A 23001-nucleotide genomic window follows, 5' to 3' on the forward strand; every position below is an offset into this window, starting at 1 on the left:
GATGACAGGCAAAAACTGTGGCTGTCAACAGTGATGGAGAGATGGTTCAGTACGTAAGAGTACTTGCTGCTCTTGCAGAGGATCTGGGTTCAGTTGCCAGCACCCACACGGAGGCTCACAACCATCTGTAACTCCAGTTCAGATGATCCAACACTGTATTCTGGCCTCTGTGAGCACTGAACACAAATGGTGCACAAACATACATGTACACAATACATAAATATACACATGCAAACGTGACCATCTGAGTTCAATCCCAGGACTCAAGGTGGAAAGGCGAGAAACTGGATTTCTCATTATGGCTCAATGGCTGGGACACACTAATCTTCCAGGGCAGAAAGTTGTCCTTAGCATTCACAGTGGGCAGCTCACAACTGCCTGTGACTTCAGTGCCAGACCCAGTGTCTGGGCTCTGAGGGTACTGCACACACGTGGTACACATAAGCAACTGTGATGCCATAAACAATTAGAGACTAACTGTTAATGGCACCTCACTCCTAATGGCCAGTTTCAAAGACAAGTGGCCTTATTCAATTGACTACCTCAACATAGTGAGTTGCCTTCCTGAACTCTACTAAAGTATTAACTCCATACAAATGGCCCAGAGACAAGGCCAGATAACTTCTCTTAATTGCTATATGAAATGAAACATTCCCTCTCAAGGGTATAATACTTTCTTATTGAGAATTAGCTTGATGTCCTTCTGGTCATACTTCTGGTAAATAATTTTATTCATATGCTTTGGGCTCATGGTACTCCTGCTGACAGAAGTATGGTCAGGGTTCAGTGACTTTTATAAGAACTGTGGGAGCGGACTAGGGAGATGACCCTGTTAGAAAATGCTAGATGGCAAGCCTGAGAAACAAATTGGATCCTGTGCACCCATGTAAGGAACTGGGCATCTGTAATCATAGTAATGAGAAGGTGGACACAGGAGGCTCTCTGGAGCTCACCGGCTAGTCAGCCTAGTCAAACTGCTGCGCTCCAATCACAGGGAGAGATCTTGTGGATGGCCTGCCAGCCTAGCCACACCGTTGAGTTCCAGACACACTGAGAGATCCTGTCAAAGGCAAACCAGCATAGCCAAACTATTGTGCTCTAGGCACAGGGAGAAATCCTGTCTCAACAATAAGACGGAGAACGATTGAAGGAAACATTCAATGTCAATCTCTGACCTCCACATGCACGTGTGCACACAGCTGCACAACCACACACACTCACACACACAAACATGCAACACAGAGATACACAGAATACTGAGAGACAGAAAGAGAAGGGGAAAGAGATTTACATAATAAGGCTGAGAAAATATTCTTACCTAGCTGGAATAACTATTACAGATTTTATTTTTATCTTTTGTATTTTCAAATATATTTTCTGAGTTTTAAAGAAGAGTCAGAGTCTGGCTGGCCTTGAACTCCTGGGTTCATGTGATCCCTTTTCAGTCCTAAAATGCTGACACAGACATACTACCACACGCAGCTCTTATCCACACCACCTTTAAAACCACCTCAGTACTTTCCAGATGGAGACAACTGAATTTTAAATATTGCAGATAACCAGATCATCACTAACTGTGGAAATGCTTTCGAAAGCTTTTTTCAAAAAAAAAACTACGAATTCCAAGTGGCAATTTTGAGACCTGATTTTCTTGCTATGTGTTTTCTACCCAGTTCTCCTGTGGCTATGTCATCTTCGTCATTTCCCACAACTCCATAGACGTCTTCGGGAAGGCAGCTACTGTGCTCACATGCATTCACAGTGAGCACGGCCAGTGTTAGAATGGTGCCTTCCGGCCTTTTCACTTTGCCACTATGGACCTTCCCAGCCTCTCACTGCAGGTCATTTTGCTCACCGGGCAGCAGCTGTGGAGCTGGAGACCCAGAGCTTTCTCCACCTGACCCCACGTTTTACCATTTCCCCAAGCTCCAAGAAAACGAGTGGTCACCCTTTGGCCAGGTCTTGTCTAGAGTAACGTGATGTTCCAAAATCGTGACCACAGGCACAGACATTACTATGCCTCTTCAAGTTGTAGAGTGTCCTCTGGGAATGTCAGGAAGGAGCTTCTGATAGTCTGAGATGAGCAGCACATGGTGACCTCAGACAGTGGTACACTGTAGGAAGCAGAAGCTGGGGTGGAGGGGCTTCCACTGTAATAGATAGACTGGCTTCATGGTACCTATCAACTGCATTTGCGGGCAACCATCATGAGCTTCCCTGGCTGTCTTTTCCAAAAAAGAAAACTGTTAATGTCTGCTGACCCAACCCTGGAAAATGGAGCATTCAGTTCATACAAAGACTCATCTGCCATTTCATCCATCCAGAGGCAGTAGGGAAGATGCCAACCTTTTTTGCATATTGCTTGTACTGGCAAAGCTGAATGCTAGGTGCCAGCTGGGTTCCCATCTGTCTCCTCAGGAATGTTTTGAGCATACTGCCTCTCCAGGGCCTATAATCAACTGTCAATTCCAGCGTATTCTTTCTGAACTTGACACAATTGGCCACACTCTCCTTGTCTGTGTGGCTCCAACACTTACTATATCCAGGTCCCCTGGTGGCTCTGGTTCTTCTCAGCAGTGGTATAGCGTGGGCTCTCCTAGCTCCAAGGACAGCAGGGACTCCAGTGACAGGAGGCTGTTCCCACATCACTGAGGTCAGGGCTCTTTGTGAGGCCAGCTCTTACTTGCAAAGTGTCTGTAGTGCTGCCAAGACCAAATGTCACCTTGCAAATCTGAACTGGTGTAATAAGGTTTTGTCTTAACACTACCAAAAAAGGCATACTGTTGTCCCAAATTTGTATATTTGAACTGTTTTAATATCAAGCAACTTGATAGCATGAAATGTATATTTCAAAAACACTTAGTCAATGTATTAGTAACACTGTATACTGACAAAATCCCAAACCACCAAAAACAGATAAATGGCAAGAATGCAGATAATCAAATTAATTGAAAAAGTTCAGTATTAAAATGAAGTCACTTTGTTAAGTACTATTTAAGGGCACTGGAGAATTCATTTTAAATTTTAGAATTAAATTTTAAATCCATTGAAGCATCTTACCTGGTCAAGATGAGCTTCCTATGTAGAATAAAGAGATATTAAAGTCTTGGTTAATAAATATAGGGGAATGCCAGACACCCAGCTTATAGAACTACAAAAAAGGAAACATTTTTTTATTTACCCGAGGAAAAGACTATGCTCAGGAATGTGTTGAATCCAGTGATGGCCGCAATGTCATCCATACTGCTAGCAGCCACTAGCAAGGTTGGAATGCCTTTATCAATACCATATCCATTTTCTTGCAACAACAGCATGGAGGGAACGACAACCGCAGGAGAGACAGCGCCTAGAACAAAGCTGAAAGGCAGACTTTGAAAACCCATCCGTTCTTTTAAGCAATTAACGTTTTGCCGTCAGTTTTCACGTGGCATCATTCCACTTTTGAGTAAGGCACTATGCATGTCGTTTAGCGCTGAATAAAAGTTCATAGAGATGTGTCTTAAGAAACTGAACTGAGCACGAATGCATGTCTCCCCTCTATCTGTGCATCATTTAAAATGAATATATCAATACAAAAAGAAAATTCATAATGCACGTAGCAGACAACAGGAGAATCCCCAATGGGTAAGAAACCGGGAGTATTCTAGCCAGAGGCAGATGAGGATTTCAGAAAGAAAACACAAGCCTGATGGTCCAGCATTGTTACAGAAGATACTCTACACTTTTAAAGGCATCCTAACCACACATAGTAGATACTCTAAACTTTTCCATAGCAGCTGCACTATTTCATAATCCCACTGGCAGAACACAACAGACCCAGACTCTCCACATTCTTGTCAATATCACACACATATACTGGTTAGCCTAATGTATGCACAATGATATATTTTTTACTTCCATTTTTTAATACTTATAGATGACAAGATTTTCAGATGTTTGTTGGCCATTTGTATATTTTCTATGGATAAATGCCTTTTACACAATACATCTTTAAAACAAACAAAATCCTCTTGAAATGCACAAATTATACATATATGAATATATATATTTCATTTTCTGTAGAACAGCAACAAGTAGCTAGAAGTTAAAATAAAAAATTTTACAGAAGTTTTAAAACAAAAATACTTAGGAATCAACTTTAAAAGCATGTATAATATCTATAATAAACATCTGAAAACTATAAAACATTGATTGAAAAATTAAGTAAGACTCAGTTGGGCAGTGGTGGTGCATGCCTTTGATCTCAGCACTCGGGAGGCAGCACTCTGAGTTCGAGGCCAGCCTGGTCTACAAAGTGAGTTCTAGGACAGACTCCAAAGCTACAGAGAAACACTGTCTCAAACAACAACAACAAAAAAAAAAAAACAAAAAAAAGAAAGAAAAAAAGTAAGATTCAATTAAATATATAGATTAAGTCACAGTCACTTCTTTTGATATGACAATATCACTTGGTGAAACCGTTATGTGTCTCTTAAAGGAATTAGACTTGAATTATGTATTTGGAAGTCAATAGCTTATAGATAGAATTTGAAATCATTAGATATTACAGAAGAATGGGAATAAGAAAAAAGAGAACTAATACTGGTCCTACATAATTCCTTTATTTAAATGCTAGAAGGAAAAGATATCTGTTAGGGGCAAAACAGGAAGACCGTCAATGAAGCTGGATTCAGAGACAAAGCTTTTGAAAACCTATTTAAAGTTAAATGTGGTCATAAGGGTGGAGTCAAATCAGTGAGGACCAGTGTCTCTTAAGAACAGAATGCCTATGAAGAGACACCAGGTCATACAAAGATTCAGGAAGGAGGTGATAATCTGGAAGCCAGGTAGAGGCCTCAAGAGAAACCAACATTTTCTTCTTGGCTTTCTAACCTTCAGAACTTTAAGAAATGAACGCCTGCTGTTTTAGTCACTAATTATTTAACTAGTTAATAAGGGAATTAGAAGGCAAGTCACATGTTAGGAGGAAAGGTTCATAATGTATATACTAGATGAAAGACTTTGGTCTAGAATATAAATGTAGGGGGCTGGAGAGATGGCTCAGTGGTTAAGAGCACTGGCTGCTTTTCCAGAGGCTCTGGGTTTGATTCCTAGAACCAACATGGCAGCTCACAATCATCTGTACTTCCAGTTCCAGAGGATCAGACACCTTCATCTCATGTGGGTATGGCAGGTATGTAAGGCCCAGATACTACTCACATAGAAAAGATTATACATAATTTAAAATTCAGTAAGAAATCAAGGAACTTAATTTTTAAAACTGTCAAAAGATTTGAACTGGCATTTTACTGAAGAAGGTATATGAATAGTTCCAGTGTATAAAACAATGCTCAGTGCCAATGGTTATCAAAGAAATAGAAGTTCAAGGCAGAGGACCACTTCCAGTCTCTAGAAAATGTTGCATGCAAGTAAGCAGTGTCAGTGTAGAGGCCGTGATGCCCTGTGATCTTCCAGACCAAAGGTATAATCAAAAGGCATTTTACATGGATATGAGAGAAAATAAGACTGGGGTGTAGCTTAGTGACTGAATATTTGCCTCATATACCTGAGACAGTGGGTTTGATTTCCAACAGAGATATATGTGAGCATGTGTGTGTGTATGTATGTACATATGTATTGGGGTATTTCTATTTGACAGTGAGGATGCAATGCGAAAGCTTTTTTTTTTCCTTTTTTTTTTTTTACAGATAGGACTAGAATGTGTAAGCAGAGCAAGAGTTAATGAAAAGTCAGGAGCTACAGACAGTAACTCCAGTCTTGAGGAATTGTTGACATGAGGGAATAGATAACAGAGAAGAGAAATGTGGCCCTACATGAAGAGAAAAAGTTTTGTGTTTTTATCACTTTGAGAATAGAAGTAATTTTATTTATTTGTCCATTAATAAAATCTCTCATATATATATATATATATATATATATATATATATATATATATATATATGCAATACAATACTGTATGGAAAAGCAGTCATTTGACATACTGAAAGTCACAGGCACACAACACAAGAGAGGGGATAAGCTGAGGGACTGGACTATGTGTCACTCAACACTGAGGAACATTACTGTTTGTGAAACTGACAGCAAAATCTTTCTCAGAGTTTGGATCTTGCTATGAACCTCTGACTGGCCTTCATCTAACTATGAAGCTGCCTCAGCCTCCCTAGTGGGATTCCAGGAGTGTGCCACCATGCCCAGCTGGATCTGGTAGAAGTGGAACATGACTCTATCTTCCATCAATTGATTTTCAAGGATGCTAGTCCACCCCTGGTAAAATGATTTTAATGGAGAACTTGGCTATACAATATTCAGAGTATCCAAAGCGTCAACAAAACACACTTAACTGTGTAATTTCATGTTACGAGGGAAGGGAGAAAAATATTACCCTAATAGGAACCCCCATTGCCAAGGAAACGCCATAAGGAAGTGGGAGAAAAAAGCAGCTGAACACGCTTCTACGAGACACGGACCAAATGACAACCTCAAACAAACTGCCTTCAGATGCTTCAAAGCCTGGAATAGAAAAGGTTGCATTTAGACAAATTTACAAAGGCCAACAAGAAAATAATCAACTAAGCGAACATTGTAACACAGCATTTCTTTGAAGGCTGGCAACTTCACACTTGCTAATGTGCTCTTACAGAGACTTCCAAGACTGACTTCTCCCTGATTAGTTCCACCTTCTTTAATATTCCCACTGCACACTACAGTGATATTACCCCATTGAAGTCCCCCCACCTGTTAATGGTGAACTATTTTTTTAATGTTTATTTATTATGTATACAATATTCTGTCTGCGTATATGCCTGCAGGCCAGAAGAGGCCACCAGACCCCATTACAGACACAACCACCATGTGGTTGCTGGGAATTGAACTCAGGACCTTTGGGAGAGCAGGCAATGCTCTTAACCTCTGAGCCATCTCTCCAGCTCCAGTGGTGAACTATTTAATAGTAATAATAAAAAAATATTAACATGTCACAGTAAAAAAATTAATCTATTTGTTTGAAGAAGAAATACTTTCCTATGTTGTTAATGTTTCAATGATGTCACAGTGATAATTATTTACTCTCCTGGTACCAATTTCATTAAATCTATACATGCTTTCCACACTTGGTTCTGTAGCTATCATATCCATGACGAGTCCCCTTTCAATAATTCAAACGGATTTTTGATCTCCAGGTTATACTGTTTCAAAAAATATTTTAAGACAGCTTTTCCAATAATGCAAAGTTAATCAGGAACGCATTTCTAGTTAGTGATAAGACAAATTATTGAAATTTTAATCTCTTAAAACAGAGAGACAAGGAAGCTTTTATAGGATTACCTTGTCCTTTCTTAACTGCAACCAAACAGTCCCCACGGAAAAGTTTCTCAGTGAATAGTGGTCCTGCCTAAGATGCATCTATTTCCAAGCATGTTACTGAGTTTTATCACTAATAAGAGATCTTATATCATAGTGATTTTTCTCTTCATATAAATAATGATGGCTGGAAATAGAAATTATGAAACTAGTATTTTGGTTAAGTCTTTGATTATTACCTTAGGTTTACATGCAGACTCAGACAGCTATAACAAAAATTCTAGTTCTTTTTATTTCTGTTATTTTCTTTTTTAAAAAATGGTTATTATTTTAAGATTTATTTATTTTTACTTTATGTGCATTGGTATTTTGTCTGCATGTATGCTGTCCAAGGGAGTTAGATCCCTGGAGGTAGAGTTACAGGCAATTGTAAGCTGCCATGTGGGTGCTGGGAATTGAACCCAGGTCCTCTGGAAGAACAGCCAGCGCTCTTAACCACTGAGCCATCTCTCCAGCCCCTTCTGTTATTTTCTAATATGTAAAAGAATTTTACTCAAAATTGAACAGGAAACTTACTTCTGGGTCCAGTCCAAGCCCAGCTCGTATTAGGATAATAGTAAGGGCAGTATTTCTTAAAACTGAAGACCATGTGGTAGGAATATGGACAAATTCATAAAGAAACGGGACATTCCTGATGGTGAAACCAGCCAGTAACATCCCTAAGAGGGGAGGGGAGAAAAAGAAAGTAGAAAACAAAGTATATCTGATTAAGTTAATGTTTCCAAGAGAGATCCACGGGGGTAGGTTGCATCCAAGCAGATGAAGTGGGATGGGTACAGGAATGTGAACCACAGTACACAATTCAATGATGCTGGGATATAAGGCAGCAAGGATGCAAGGGCAGACAATAGGCAGAAGCCAGTTTATGGGAGGAGTCTTCTCTTTGGCAGAGTCAGGGGCTATGGGAAGCTTTCATAGAGAAACTGATGTAAGAATCTTGTAGTTTTATGTGTTGGTCTTGGTGAATTTGTGATAAAACAGGTCACAGAGATCAGTAAGAAGGACATGTCATTGTTCATAGAGAAGTAGGAACAGCCCCAGATGAAGTTGTGGAGGAGGGGGTAAAGACTCAGTGAGTATTAAGAGAGGTTTGGGTACAAGGGTATCGTGCATGTTAAATAATACTGAGATAATCTCTGCAGATGGCACTTTGACTATTTAGATGTATTGGTTACTTAGACATCTGACCTCACAAAAAAATTTCCCACTAATTTTCCTGTCCACCTGGAGAGTCACAGAACAAAAGGATAAAGAAACAATAGATAACACAGGAGTGGCAGATGGGTAGACACAATGCAGATGCCCACACGGCATATTCAACTCTCAGAGGATATTAGTGCCCCATTCGTCATAATCGCCATAACACGTGCAACGCATTAGCTGCATGACATGTACAAAACTTCAGCCTTTTCAAAGTTTTCTTTCTTCTAGAATGCATTTTAAACTACGCTTAAAACTTACTAAATAATAAAACAACACAAATCATATAGAGGACTTTCAAATTATTTTCAAAAATAGACTATAAAAAAATCTGTGTGTGGAGAATAAACCTATATGAAAAAGTTACATAAACACATACAGTAAATACACATAATTAGAGGCTATATACACATTATAAAATAAAACAATGTATCCAGTCCAAGTAGAAAATGTTCAAAACTTACAGTCAACAAAGAATACAGCTGATTATATACTTACCAATAAGAGGTGGAAGGGGGGGCACTATAGGTATTCTAATGACTTCTAAGATTTTCCCCCCAAGAAAGGCACTGTAAAAAATAACTAATAGTCCAAATAAATTTCCACCAGGGAGAACATCTTGACCAATAAGGGACCAGAGTAGAATCCATAATATAATGAGCATAACTCCTGAAATATAAAAAATTTACATCTATATAAATACATGTGACCAAAATGAATTTTATCAAATACATTAGTATGCAGACTTATATAGCTGTGCACAGTGTAGATTAATATTGAATACTGTTATAGTTAGTTATTAAGATACATTTCAGAGTCCCTATCGGTTTATAGGACAAGTCTTAAGCAAATGATTTTTTTTTAAAAGCATTTTAAGGGGGCCAGGTAAAAGTGCTTGCCATAAAATCCAATACTCTGAGGTCATTCCCTGGATTGACTGAAGGGGACAATCAGAACCTTCCCCACAAGACTGTTCCCTGACTCAATACATGTGCCATGGCACCCCTGTCTTCTCATTACACACATATATATATACACATACATGCACACACACACATACAGAGAGAGAGAGAGCCCTGTGAATTGTTTTCCTTTGTCCCACTGGGAATTCAACCTGGGGTCTCCACACGCGAGTCAAGTACCCTATCACTGATATCCCGGGATTCTGTGAGGCACAAAGGTTTCTTGTAATATCTTAGTATTTTTCTTTTCTTTCTTGTTTTAAGGTAGGATCTGGTTTTGTCATCTAGCCTGGCTTCCAAGTGTCCTCTTGCCTCTACCCCTAATAGCTAGCACTATGGCCCACAACACAATGCCACATTATGAAAAAATTGTCGTGACAATGATGAGACTTTCTTGAGGTTGAAAACAGCTTTTCCAGGAGGAATACAAGCCTGACTGGCTGTGACACAAACCTCAACTTAATTCATGATCACAATGGCAGAGCAAATGTTTAAACAACGAGTACTAAAAAATTACCCAGGTAATATTTTTATAAGTCTTAGAAGGGGCAAAGCCTGAGGGAAAATGAACCTGGACATTGTGGGAATAGTTACAAGGTACCTTGTGTGTAGGAAGCATTGGTGGACAGGGTGAGTAAACAAAGGTGGTACTGAGCTAACGCGATGGCTCCGCAGGTAAGAGCATCTACCACACAACTCTGATAACCTAGCCCTGATCTTTAGCATCGAAGGAAAAGTTTCATGCTGTGGCTCACAACTAATCCCAACACTAGCACCTCCATGGTATGGTGATTTGAACAGGAATGGCCCCCAATAACTGATGTGTTTGAATGCTTGACCCATAGGGAGTGGCACTATTAGGAAGTTTGACCTTGTTGCAGGAAGTATGTCACTTTGGGGGTGGACTTTGAGGTCTCATATGTTCAAGCTATGCTTGGTATGACAGTCTCCTTCTCCTGCTTGTGATTCAAGATGTAGTACTCTCAGCTCCTTCTCTAGCACCATGTCTGCCTGTAAACCTCTATGTCCCACCATGATGATAATGGACTAAACCTCTGAACTGTAAGCTAGCCCCAATCATATGTTTTCCTTTATAAAAGGTGTTGTGGTCATGGTGTCTCTTCACAGCAACAGAAATTCTAATATAGAAGTTGGTGTGTTCAGACTGATATTGAGGTCTTTAATCCATTAAGTAGAAATTTTTCACATTTGCTGTCATTTATTTTATTTATAAATAATCTTTCATATATTTGCAATTATTTGACTTTGGCATTTTTGTAAATTTTAAGATATTGTTTTTATTTTTGTCTTTGGGAAATTCATGAAATATACTTTAATCTCATTGTTTATTTTTTCTGAACTCCTCTAAGATGCCCTTCTAGCTCTCTACCTATCTAATTTTATGTTCTTCAATTTATCTTTAAAAATATCATGTGGAGTCCAAAAAAAAAAGAAGTTGGTGCCAGGACTGGGATATTACTGCAACAGTCCTACCTACGCTTATGTTTGGAGGAGTGTAGACTTTGAGATTTTGGGTTAGGAAAGCAGTGGAATGTTCTAAGCATTAATGGGTCGTCCTAGTAGGAACATGGAAGGCAGTAGTGCTGGGGGTGATTTCAACTGTGGGGGCACAGGTAAGGAGGTTTCAAAGGAGAACATTAACATGTGATGTTTTGGCATAGAATGTGGCTACTTTTTGTCCTTGTCTGAAAAGTCCAAGGCTAAAGTGAAGAGTTTTGAATTAATTCCAATGGTACTGGAAATCTCAAAACAGCCTAGCATCAACTCTGTTGTATGGTTATTAGTGGTCACTCTTATACAAATCACGCCTTTAATCCCAGCACTTAGGAGGCAGAGGCAGGCATATCTCTGTAAGTTTGAGACCAGCCTGGTCTACAGAGGGAGTTCCAGACCAGGCTCCAAAGCTACAGGGAAACCCTGTCTCAAAAAAAAAAAAAAAGCCCCCAAACCCAAAACCAAACAAAACCAAAACCAACCAACCAAACCAAAAAAAAAAAAAAAGAAAGAAAGAAAGAAAGAAAGAAAGAAAGAAAGAAAGAAACTAGCTGAGCAGAGAAAGTTACATAATGTACAATTTGAGAGAAAATGGGTACCAGGAAGTGGAATGGGCTAAGTCCTGTGTTCGAGGAGATAAAAAGATTCAAGAAAAGCCTGATATTAAAAGGAATAAAGAGAGTGGTGACCTCAGACAAGACCCCCCCCCCTCCAGCTAAGCTTCCAACTTGTGAAAAGTAACTAAAGAACAGCTTAGGTCCAAGCATGGAGGCCCACACCTTTAGTCCCAGCATTGAGGAAACAGAGACAGGCACATCTATGAGTTCAAGGCCAGGACAGCCAAGTTTAGGCAATGAAGGAAATCATGGACAACTGAGAGCTGATTTAAGATGTAACTGAATGAAGGGATCATGTTCCAGCCCTAGCCAGCAGTAGAACTTGGCAGCTTCAGCCATGTGATTTTGACATCAGAGTCAAGGATAGAAGAAAAGGGTAATGGAATCACCCTCCATGACTAAAGAAAGCTGCTGAGGCCAGGCATGTGTCCCTGCATGGAGGCCTATAGAGGCCATTGTGTGAAGCTGTGAAGGTGAAGTCTGGATTGTCTTGGAGACCTCAAAGTACTAGAGATGCCAGGGCCATGGAATACCTGCCACAGAAAGCTGCTAACAGGGAGCAGAACCAGCCCAAGAGGGAAAAGTGTGCTGTAGTCAACAAAACTGAAAGAAGTTGGAGATCTGAAATAAGAAGACATATTTTCTCAAAAACAAGGCAGGAGGAGAAAATGAACTCACCTCAAAGTGTGCCCTCACCTGAATAAAATGCCCCTCCAAATTGCTAGAAGTCTACTAAGTTTTACAACAAGCACATACACAGTGAACCCACGAGAGAACAATCAACAGTGACAGAAGACACTCACAGAAGACATTAGATACTAGGAGCCATAGGATAGAAGGATCTCACCATTCAAGAAAAAGTAGACTGAAAAAGAGAGGTCTTAGGTACTCCTGGCTCTTACCATGTTCCTTCTAGCAAGGCTATAATATATATATTATATATGCCCACATATTTTCCAATATTTAATCATATTTCATAAAATCTTATTAATTTCATATCCACTAAATAATAAGTACTTCTTTTTAAATAAATCTATTTGATATTCTGTCCAACATTAAGTATAAAATCTGAGTTTAATTGTGTAGAATATTCATAAAGAAATGAAAAAAACAGGGGGTTGGAGAGATGGCTCAACACTTATGAGCACTGCCTGCTCCTCCAAAGGACTCAGGTTCAATTCCCAGTACCCACATGGTGACCCACAGCTGTCTGTAACTCCAATTCTAGGGGATCTGATACCATCATACAAACATACATGCAGGCAAGACACCAATGCACTAAAAATGAATAAAATTTTAAAAAGAAACAGGAAAAAACTCTTCATGAATATTTGGCAATAAGATGCAAATTTTATATAAGATCACAGTTATTTTAAAATCTGGGGCCTAATGTTAAGAACCTTAGTACGGGCCAGGGATAATATTACTTCTAGTTAACTAAAACCATCAAAAGGAGTCTCCAACAAAAACCTTCAATTAACACAGCTTCTTTTTTTAAAAAAAATATTTATTTATTTATTATGTATACAATATTCTGTCCGTGTGTATGTCTGCAGGCCAGAAGAGGGCACCAGACCTCATTACAGATAGTTGTGAGCCACCATGTGGTTGCTGGGAATTGAACTCAGGACCTTTGGAAGAGCAGGCAATGCTCTTAACCACTGAGCCATCTCTCCAGCCCCATTAACACAGCTTCTAACCTCCAAATTTAACACTAGAATACACAGAAAAGAATAAACTATAAATCAAGTAATACTTTGGTTTTAAAAGGATAAGGAAATATTTGTTCTGTCTACATACGGATCAGAACTGAGCTTGCGATCTGAGAGATACATCTTACACAGTGGCCTTATGATCTGCATTTTATTAGGCACATGTATTTCTCATTTTCTCCCCATGTACATTTAATTCACATACCATCTGTAATTACTTTATTGAATATTCCTTGTGGAGGACAAAAACTATTTGTACTTCTGTTCGCCTGTTGTTTCATTTTCTTCGTTTCCTCATGTGAAATATCAGAAGGATCACTGAGAATCTGAAGTAAAACAACAACTCTTTAACAACTGTACTCTCCATAATTTTATGAATGTTAGCAATCCCTACATTTCAAAACTAAACTCATGGGGAACATATATCACACTCTTCAGAAATAGGGGATGTAACAGCAGACTATTTTGAAAGAAATCATGACTCCTACGCTAATACGATTGCCTCTCCACCGTCAGTATCACTATCTATATACTGAACAAGTGAGTCTCTAGTGCAGGCTCAACAACTGAACCTGTCCACCCTTTCTTTAGCTCCCACAGATTAATCCCCACAACTTTCCTGAAATGAAAATATAACTAAATTGCAAAGTTAAATATGAAAAATAAAATAATTTTAAAAGTGAGAAAAATCAGAGGCCACATCCTCAGAAATTGAAGCTTGCTGCCACTAGTATTTATACATAATATACTGTGATAATTTATGGTATTTGCCATAAATTTTAAGCGTCTCATGATGTAAACAAACAGTTCCAACCAGAAGCCCAGAGTTAACCTTGGAATAGTGACCTCTGTGTTTACGGTATCACTGTCATGACGGACAAGTGGCAAGTGGGTGTACATGCATGCCACCCGAGTGTGCTGCTCACACTGAGTGCACTTCTGCAGAAGTGTATAAAGCTAGGCTGAATAGATAACCGAGGCCCAGAGGGTTAGAATGAACAGCTATGATGGAGCCAACGGTGCACCTGGCTGCTAAGTACACATTCTGCAGTTCTTTGAGACAAAGTTCTCAGATCTAATGACCAATCTGTTGGATTTGAGGATACAGGTGTTTTTGGAGTCTACATCACTGTAAGGAATGCTGAAAACACAACAGCTGGCTTTTCTTAGGGTTATGGAAAGTCACAAGTCACACACAGTAAATGAAAGCATCCTACATTTCAGAGTGTACAATAAATAGACAGATAAAGTCATGAGAAGCAAGGTGGGATGTTTATAATATTACACTGTATTTTCTGGCTTAAGAATTGTTGGAATCTCTATTGAAAAAATAGCAATTTATAATTCTAAATATAAACAATTACTTAGTAAAACTAGACTAACAAATGACTTAATGGCTTACGCTATATGCTTAGAAGACAACCCTAGCTTCTGGTTTCTTCAAAATACACAACCTTTGTTGATTTCAATTGCTGAAATTTTCTGCCACACAGAAGGAAATAAGCCATATTTGCCTTATTCCTAAAACCTACCCAATCTAGGTCTAAAAAACCACTGCAGTAATTCCTTTCACCTGTCTCGTCCTCTCTGCTCATTTTTTAGAACCCATTAAAATTTAAGCTACTTCAAAATTAAATTGTTTTCAGTTTTTATAAACATATCTAAGAGAAATCTATATAAAAGAAGCCTGGGATTTCTCAATGAACAGAAGACTCTGTTTCAGCAAGGGCAGTGGTCTGGCAGACGGGTTTCCCGGCTTCAGTTGTCTCTGCTCCCCGGTGCTGGGATTGAAAGTACATGTACCATGCTTGGCTTTCCATGTGGGGCTCAGATCCTCATGCTCTCCAGTGAGCCATCTCCCCAGAACTCTACATAGATTTAGACATCCTATACTACAATAGAGATCTAAGTTTTCACCTGAGTAATTGTAGCTGACTGAGAAACTTCTGGTTGGGAATCATCATTCTTTATTTCTGATGCTGCGTTGTTCATGCTAATATTTAAAAAAAAATAAATTGAGAGAAAAGGCAAATCTATAAATCCATATGAAAACAAATTTGGTTAAGGAACATTAATACTTAAATACTAAAATTTTATCATAGTCTAGTCAGTCATCTTTACAGAAAAAAAAATCTAAATACTCACATAAGGCCAGTGAGATGTCTCAGCTGCTAAGTCTGACGACCTGAGTTCAATTCCTAGGCATCGCATGGTAGAAGGAAAGAACTGATTTCCACAAGTTACTTCCTATGTGTGCATTCTCTCTCTCTCTCTCTCTCTTAAAACTTTAAATATTCTCTTAAAGTTATTAATCAAAGCCACAAACTCAAGCTTAAATTTTTTTTATTATGTTTATTTATCCATGTATGTGTGGAGATCAGAGGATCATTTGCTGAAGTCAGTTTTCTTCTGTGTGGATCCCAGGGGATGGGCTCAGGTCATTCTGTTTGATGAAAAATGCCTCTACTTGCTAACCCATTTCATTGGCTCAAAGTGCCCAAGTTGACATGGAGAAATATATTATTTCTCACCAATTTCATAATAATGGGCAATATATTAAAAGCATGTGGGAGATAATCAGTTCTTTATTTCAATCACTAACTAGTCTGTTTCACACCTCTGTGAGACTTCAAGGAAACTAAAACATTGATAGCCTTCAAAGTCCAGCTCTCAAGGCGACTCCCACGGTTCAAAGAAAAGCTCCACAGCATAGTGAAACTGAGCTTAAGGGTTTGGATCTGAGGGGTATGGAATAAACCCACACACATGCTGTTCTGGTCATGCTCTTTATTGTTCTGTCTATTCTTCTGTCCTCTAATCCTCAGCTTCAATTCTCCCTTGCTTCTTTGTACACCTACCTTAAATATATGTTTTTTCATGAGGCTTGAGGCAGAAGACAAAAGGCTACAAGAGCTACACCTCACAGTCAAAGTGCATTCCTTTTGATAAGGGATAAGAGCAGAGTCATTTACCATGGTAATACATAGTCGGGGACACGGTGCTTGGCACCTTCCCAGGCAGTGGCAATGAAAATGTCTCAACCCTAAAAATGGATTCTCTTATCCTGTTTGCAACCCCAGAACATAAAAGGGGGCGGGGGGACCTTGTAACTTTTGGTTGTAAGGCCAGACTAACTTTTGTAGCCACACAGCCTAGGGAAATTCCTGGGAACTCTGCTTTGGGGGCTGCATGAGCCACACAGTCTTTAGCAAACTTGCTGCCATAGGATTCTTGACAATGAGGATACCTTAGGAACCTCCAACAAAGCTCCACTATTGCATCCACCTGGGATCAAAGCCAGTGTCACCTATACACATAAACAGTCTTCGGGGGAAACTCTCATTTCGAAAGTCACTCTAGGAAACTGTGAGAAGTAGCAGATTAATCATATATGCAAAAATCAGCATATAGATATATAAATCATGAAAAACTAGGGCAGCACACATCTCCAAAGATAGTAAAAAGGCCAAAGTAAAGGAAGATGAGAGAGTGTCAAAAGACTTCAAAACAATTCCAGGAAAATTCAATACACAAAAGAATACATAGTGTCAATCCTAAAAAAAAGAGAAAACAATTTATCACATGAAAAATGAAATTCAGTAAAGAGGGACCACAAAAAGTACCAAGTAATTAATCTTGGATCTGAAATACTCAATACATGAAATAAAAAAAAATAGGGTTAAGAAATTAATGTAGTTTTCCAAAGAAGAAACACAAAGGGCCAAAAATAATTTTAAAAAGTGTTCAACATCCCTAGCAATCAGGAAGTGTAAATTAAAATGACTTTGAGATACCAACCCACCCCAGTCAGAATGGCTAGCATCAAGACATCTGATGACAACATTTGGAGAGGATATAAAGAAGAGCCCTAATTAGCCATTACGGTACAGATGAATGGACAGTGAGTTGTGATACACAGACCAAAAAGAATAAATACCCTTTGGGTCCAAAACAAATGAAATCTACTGGAAAATGAATGGCCTTGGAAATTATAATATTAAACAAGGTCACCCCCCCAAAAAAGAAAGAAGAGCCACATGATCTCCCTATGCAGATTCTAGCCTTTAATATATACATGTACATATGCAAACATCTGTCAGCATGAATGTAGCATAACATTTAGAAAGGAAAGCAAGAAGGACGGAATATGGGAAAAGAAGCATGTGAGTCATGAGTAATGGAATATGGAAAAGAAAACATAAATCATCAGAGAGGACATAAGTTAATTGTTTTTCTAGTTTCAATTATGTCAAAACGTCCCTCCCCCTTTGTAGTAGATACATGAAAAAAAATGTCATTGATAGTAAAAGTGTAAACGTCCAAAAAACTCCATGGCTTCAGAATGGCTGTTGTAACTGTTTACGAGTTGAATAAAATGTATAGAGTTTGGGACTAGGCATGTATTTGAGTGGCTACCTTAATATAGTTGTGTGAAACTTTCACTTCTGAGTTCATTACAATAAAAAGATTTTATTTTTTACAAAAGATTCACAATAACAGATTAGGTGTTAAGTAGTAGAAAGGATTTATGAACCTGATGCGACTCTTGTGAGATCAATTAAATTTAAAAAAAAAATCAGGGCATGGTGGGACACATCTCTAATTCCAGCAATTGGGAGGCAGAGGCCGGTGGATCTCTCTGTTTGAGGCCAGCCTAGACTACAGAGCAACTTTCAGAACATCTAGAGCTACATAGAGAGACACTTTCACAGAAAAACAAAACAAGACAAAAAAACAAAGTTAACAATGAAGTCAGCACCATCACCAAACAAATATTTGTATACTTAATTTATGGATGTTTCAGAAGAAGAGGGAAGGCACAGAGAAAGTATAAAATGAGATACAGAAACAAAACTTGAGAAAGATATTATGAGTGCTTGGACCAAAGAATTTCAAATAATTCCAAACAGATTTGATCAAAAAGGTCATTTTTGGGATAATTAAAAAAAAAAAGACCAAGGACCAAGGACAAAGAAACCATTCTAAAAATAGAAAATCAGTAGCACACATATGTTGTGGGACAATGCTCTTGTACAATGTAAGAATTTGCTACTTGTATTAGTTTAATAAAATGCTGACAGGCTTGTTGTCAGGCAGGAAGTATAGGCAGGGAGACCAGATTAAGAGAATTCCAGGATGAGGAAAGGCAGAGAGTCAGTTACTGCCAAAGGAAGAAATATGAGAATGCTGCACCAAGAAAAGGACCAAGCCACGTGGCTAAACATAGGCAAGAATTATGGGTTAATTTAAGTTATAAGAGCTAGTTATAATAAGCCTGAGCTAATAGGACAAACAAGTTTATAATTAATATAAGTCTCTGTGTGTTTCTTTGGAACTAAATGGCTGCGGGACTGGATGGGACAGAAACTAGCATCTACACATATAAGGGAATCCCTAAGACACAAAGTAGATTTCTCAACAGAATTTTACAGGCCAAGAGAATAAGGTGACATATTCACATTGCTAAAAGAAAAAAAGTGCCAAGATGGGTGTGACGGACATCTGCTGTTCCAGCACTTAGAAGGTTGAGACAGGAGGGTCACATGTTTGAGGAGAAGCCTGTACTATAACAAGATCTTGTTTCAAAAAGAGCAAATACTGCCAACCAAGAATAATTATAATCAGTCAGACCTCCAGAAGTTAATTATTTTTACAACAAGCAAAAACTCAAGAAACTCATTACTGATGTGGGATTCCCCTCTGTATGCTGTGAATATGTTTTATTACCATTGGTTAATAAAGAACTATTTTGGCCTATGACAGGACAGAATATAGCTAGGCGAAAAAACTAAACTGAATGCAGGGAGAAAGAAGGTAGAGTCAGGCAGATGACATATAGCTGCTGAAGGAGAAAGATGTCCTAAACTCACCAGTAAGCCACAGCCTTGTGGCAAAACACAGACTAATAGAAATGGGTTAATTTCTATTAGATGTGAGAACTAGCTAGAAATATGCGTGAGCTACCAGCCCAACAGTGTTGTAACTAATATAGTTTTTGTTTGCTTATTCGGGACTGGGTAGCTGGGAAACAAAAAAGCAGTCTCCATTTATGCATTATCACAAAACAGGCATTACTTACACTCCTTATATCCCAAGAGCTTAAGGGATCCTACATACAGAAATAAACAATAACATACCACAATTAAAACACATAAAAGTATAAAATGCACTAGTAAAGCAGATACACAAAAGAGAAAATTCCCAAATGTTATCAAAACAGAATACAACCAAAGATAGACAACAGGAGATAAAGATAAAGGATATATAGAACAATCAGAGAAAAAAATTAATGATAGAAGCAAGTCTTTACTTATTGATAATTAAATAGATTAAATTTCTAGGTTAAAAGTTTTGTGCTCACTAAACACACACACACACACACACACACACACACACACACACACAGCCAATGGCCCCAAAACATGCTGCTCACAAGAAACTCAAATCATTAGTGACGACACCAACCAGGACTGGAAGTGAAGGGATGGAAGAAAATATTTTATTCAAGTCAAAAACCAAGTGGAACAGCTAATACCACATTATAGGCTTTAAGACAGAAATTGCAATGAGACACAGAGGTGTAACCATGTAATGATTAAGAGCAATCGTTAAAAAGAGGATAATGTTATTATTGTAAATATATATGCATAAGCCTCCAATACCAATTATATAATACTTCCAGTAAAAGCTGGGAGCTCAGTGTTCCACTTACATCAAAACAAACCTCAATTAAGAAACTTCAAATTAAACAAATATGGATCTGACAGACATTTTTAGAACCTTTCATCCAATGGATGAAGAATATTCATTATTCTCATCATGGAATATTCCCAAGGATAAGCCAGGCCATAAAACAAGCCTCAACAAGTTAAAAATGTAGAAACCACAGCATACGCCTTCTCCAAAGACAATGGCCTAAATCTAGAAAGCAACAAGAGGAGTTTTCTTCTTTTAAGATTTATTCTTATTATTTTAAGTTATATGTATTTATATCTTCACGTGGGTTTGTGCACGTGTGTGCATGTGCCAGCAGAGACCAGGGATGTTAAAAGTCCCTCTAGAGCTGGCATCATAGGTGCTCATGAGCTTTCTGACATCTATGACCTATGTGCCAAAAGCACACAATGGAGAGATGACAATATCTACAAAAAATGGTGCTGAGAAAACCAGATGGCCACATATAAAAGAATGAAATTTGACCCGCATATATCATCCTGCACAAAAAGGAATTAACTGAACCAAGAACCTAACTAGGAAACTGTCAGAAGCAAGCACAGGCAATTTCCTACAGGATATGGGTGTAGGAAAGGACTTTCTGAACAGGGTCCCAGAGGTCCAGGAACTAAAGTCAACAACTGACCAGTGGGACCTCATAAAACTAAAAAGCTTCTGCATGGTCAAAGAAACAGTTTCATGAAGAGGAAGCCTTACGGAATGGGAGATGTACCTATATATCTGACAGAGGGTTAATATCCTGAATATATAAAGAATTCAGGAAACAAAGAAAAAAATGACTCATTCAAAAATGGGTTTAGGATCTGAACAGAGAGTTGTCAAAAGAAAAAGAAAGTGAATGAAGGTTCCCACTCCCCACATCTTCTCTAGCATTTATTGTTGTTTTGCTGATCTTTGCCATTCTGATTGGGGCATGACGAAATCTCAGTTGTTCTGCTTTTTTACTTCCCTAATTACTAGGTATGGTGAACATTTCTTGAGATTATTTCTTAGCTCCTTCTCAGGCAGAAAGTTTTCAGGTCAGATCCAGGTCAAGTCATCAAGGCACTGTGCCTAAAGTGTCTTCAGCAATGGTGATTTAACTTCCACCTCTGGGATGCAACCAAGGGCAAGAGCAATAGACTTCCTAATGTTTTGGAAGTCTCTTGGACAACCCTGACCAACAACTTAATGGGGGGCGGCTCCTCATGCCTGGTGTTGCGGGTTTGTTAGATAGTCTATAAGCATTGTCATCCCAGATGGGAAATTTTCATTTAAACTCTAAATGTATAAGTGTATATATATCTATATCTATATATATACTAAATGTAATTTTAGACAGACAGACAGACAGACAGACAGACAGACAGGTAGGTAGGTAGGTAGACGTGACGCCTTAGGACCTTTCCCCGTAACTACTAGGGATGAAGAACATTTTTTGAGATCCAGGGATTTGACCTCAGGTCATAATGCTTACACTGAAAATGTTCTTACTCACCGAGGCATCTCCCCGGCTGCAACCTTTTAGTTTTTGAGCCACGGTCTCTCACTGAACCTGGGGCTAGACTGGCTGGCCATCTGTCTTTACCCCTCCAGCTAGGGTTATAGATGCACACTGGCATCTGTAGGGGATATGGATCCAAGTCCTGGTTCTTTTGTTTGCACAACAGGCATTTTTAAGACTAAGCTATCTCCCCAGCTTCTGTATGTCCCTTTTATAGGCATGATAATGAACACGGAGAATGAACACCCACATGCAACAGTAAGGACTTTTTTTGGTATTATTCCACAATTATTTGATTCATTGAATTCAATTTATCCCTGCAGAAAACCAGAAGTATGAAAGATGGCCTCTGTAGGTGCCAACTGCATCTCTCCATCAACTAATTTGATCATTCACGGGATTTGAGTACTGTGTGAAAAAGTATGCATATGACTGGACTCTGTTTCTAGCTATCAAATATGCAAAAAAAAAAAAACAACCTTAAAGGTAACCACTAAGCATTCTTTTGATGATATCAAAATTGCTCAACCTACCTGATCTTTCAGGAGTTTGTCTGCAATCTTAAGATACCTTGTGTTCCGGCAGAGAATCTTACAACCTAGGTAACAAGCTTTTAAGGCATCTTAACAGGGTGATATTCCAAAAACAGTGCCACCACCTGCACATGCGACGACAGTCCTTAATCCTTCAAAAGCATTGATGTTAATTACTCGGCTGTGATGACGTCCAAGAGAAATCCTGGTCGGGGGAGTGGGGAAAGGAACGAAAGCCTTCTGGAAATCAGAAGCCAATCCTGGGACACATCTGCAACTAGAGGTGCACGTGACGCTTTATCGCCCCAGATTCGCCATTTTGTATAAACAGCGGCTGCCCAGTGGATTAATTTTGCTGTCAGTCTTGATGGAAAGATCTCTTCTTTCTTACTTGCAAGGGCTGTTGAGAGACAGAAAAATCAGAGACACGCGTTGAGAGAGGAAAGAAATGAGTCAGGAAGAAGACGGAAGAGGGCTTCCAGTGTGATGGAGCCATGTGAGGAGGGACGCGACGGGAAGGGAAGGGACGAGGCCTTCCTTAGCTAACGAACGGGAGGCAACAGCAGGAGCGGTACTGGGGGCCTGGAGCAGAAGGATGGAGAAAACTGGGAGAACCTACAATCCCTTTAGCAAGTCTCACCGGCCCAGGGACCCAGCAACCGTCGTCCAGAAGCCTCGCGCAGGGCAGGGCGTCAGGACAGCCAGGGACCCAACCTCCAGGACGGAAACTGGGCTGGGATTTCCCGGAAGCAGTAGGGCGGGGCCCGGGGGCAGGGTCCTTAAAGGACTTTCTGGTCAAGAATGTTGCTCTGAAATCCTTAAATCACATAGTTTTTGTTTTTAATATTTCTTTTTCATTTTGTTTTGTTCTTTGATTTTTTTTTT

The 23001-nt window shown here is 39.0% G+C and overlaps 1 protein-coding gene across 1 annotated transcript in view; it reads right to left on the reverse strand.

Moving 5' to 3' along the window:
* Slc9b1 (solute carrier family 9 member B1) overlaps positions 1–13652 on the reverse strand; it is a 31436-nt gene extending 17784 nt beyond the window's left edge. Inside the window, exons 1-5 of the mRNA XM_075978712.1 lie at positions 13571–13652; positions 9058–9228; positions 7876–8018; positions 6383–6510; positions 3182–3357 (exon numbers count right to left, since the gene is read on the reverse strand). Of these exons, the coding sequence (XP_075834827.1) occupies positions 3182–3357; positions 6383–6510; positions 7876–8018; positions 9058–9228; positions 13571–13646 (694 nt within the window). The 5' untranslated portion in view covers positions 13647–13652. The remainder of the gene's footprint in view (positions 1–3181; positions 3358–6382; positions 6511–7875; positions 8019–9057; positions 9229–13570) is intronic.
* Between the last annotated feature and the right edge of the window lie 9349 nt (positions 13653–23001).

This window comes from Microtus pennsylvanicus, chromosome 7 (assembly GCF_037038515.1).
Source record: "Microtus pennsylvanicus isolate mMicPen1 chromosome 7, mMicPen1.hap1, whole genome shotgun sequence".
In the NCBI taxonomy this organism is placed as follows: domain Eukaryota; kingdom Metazoa; phylum Chordata; class Mammalia; order Rodentia; family Cricetidae; genus Microtus; species Microtus pennsylvanicus.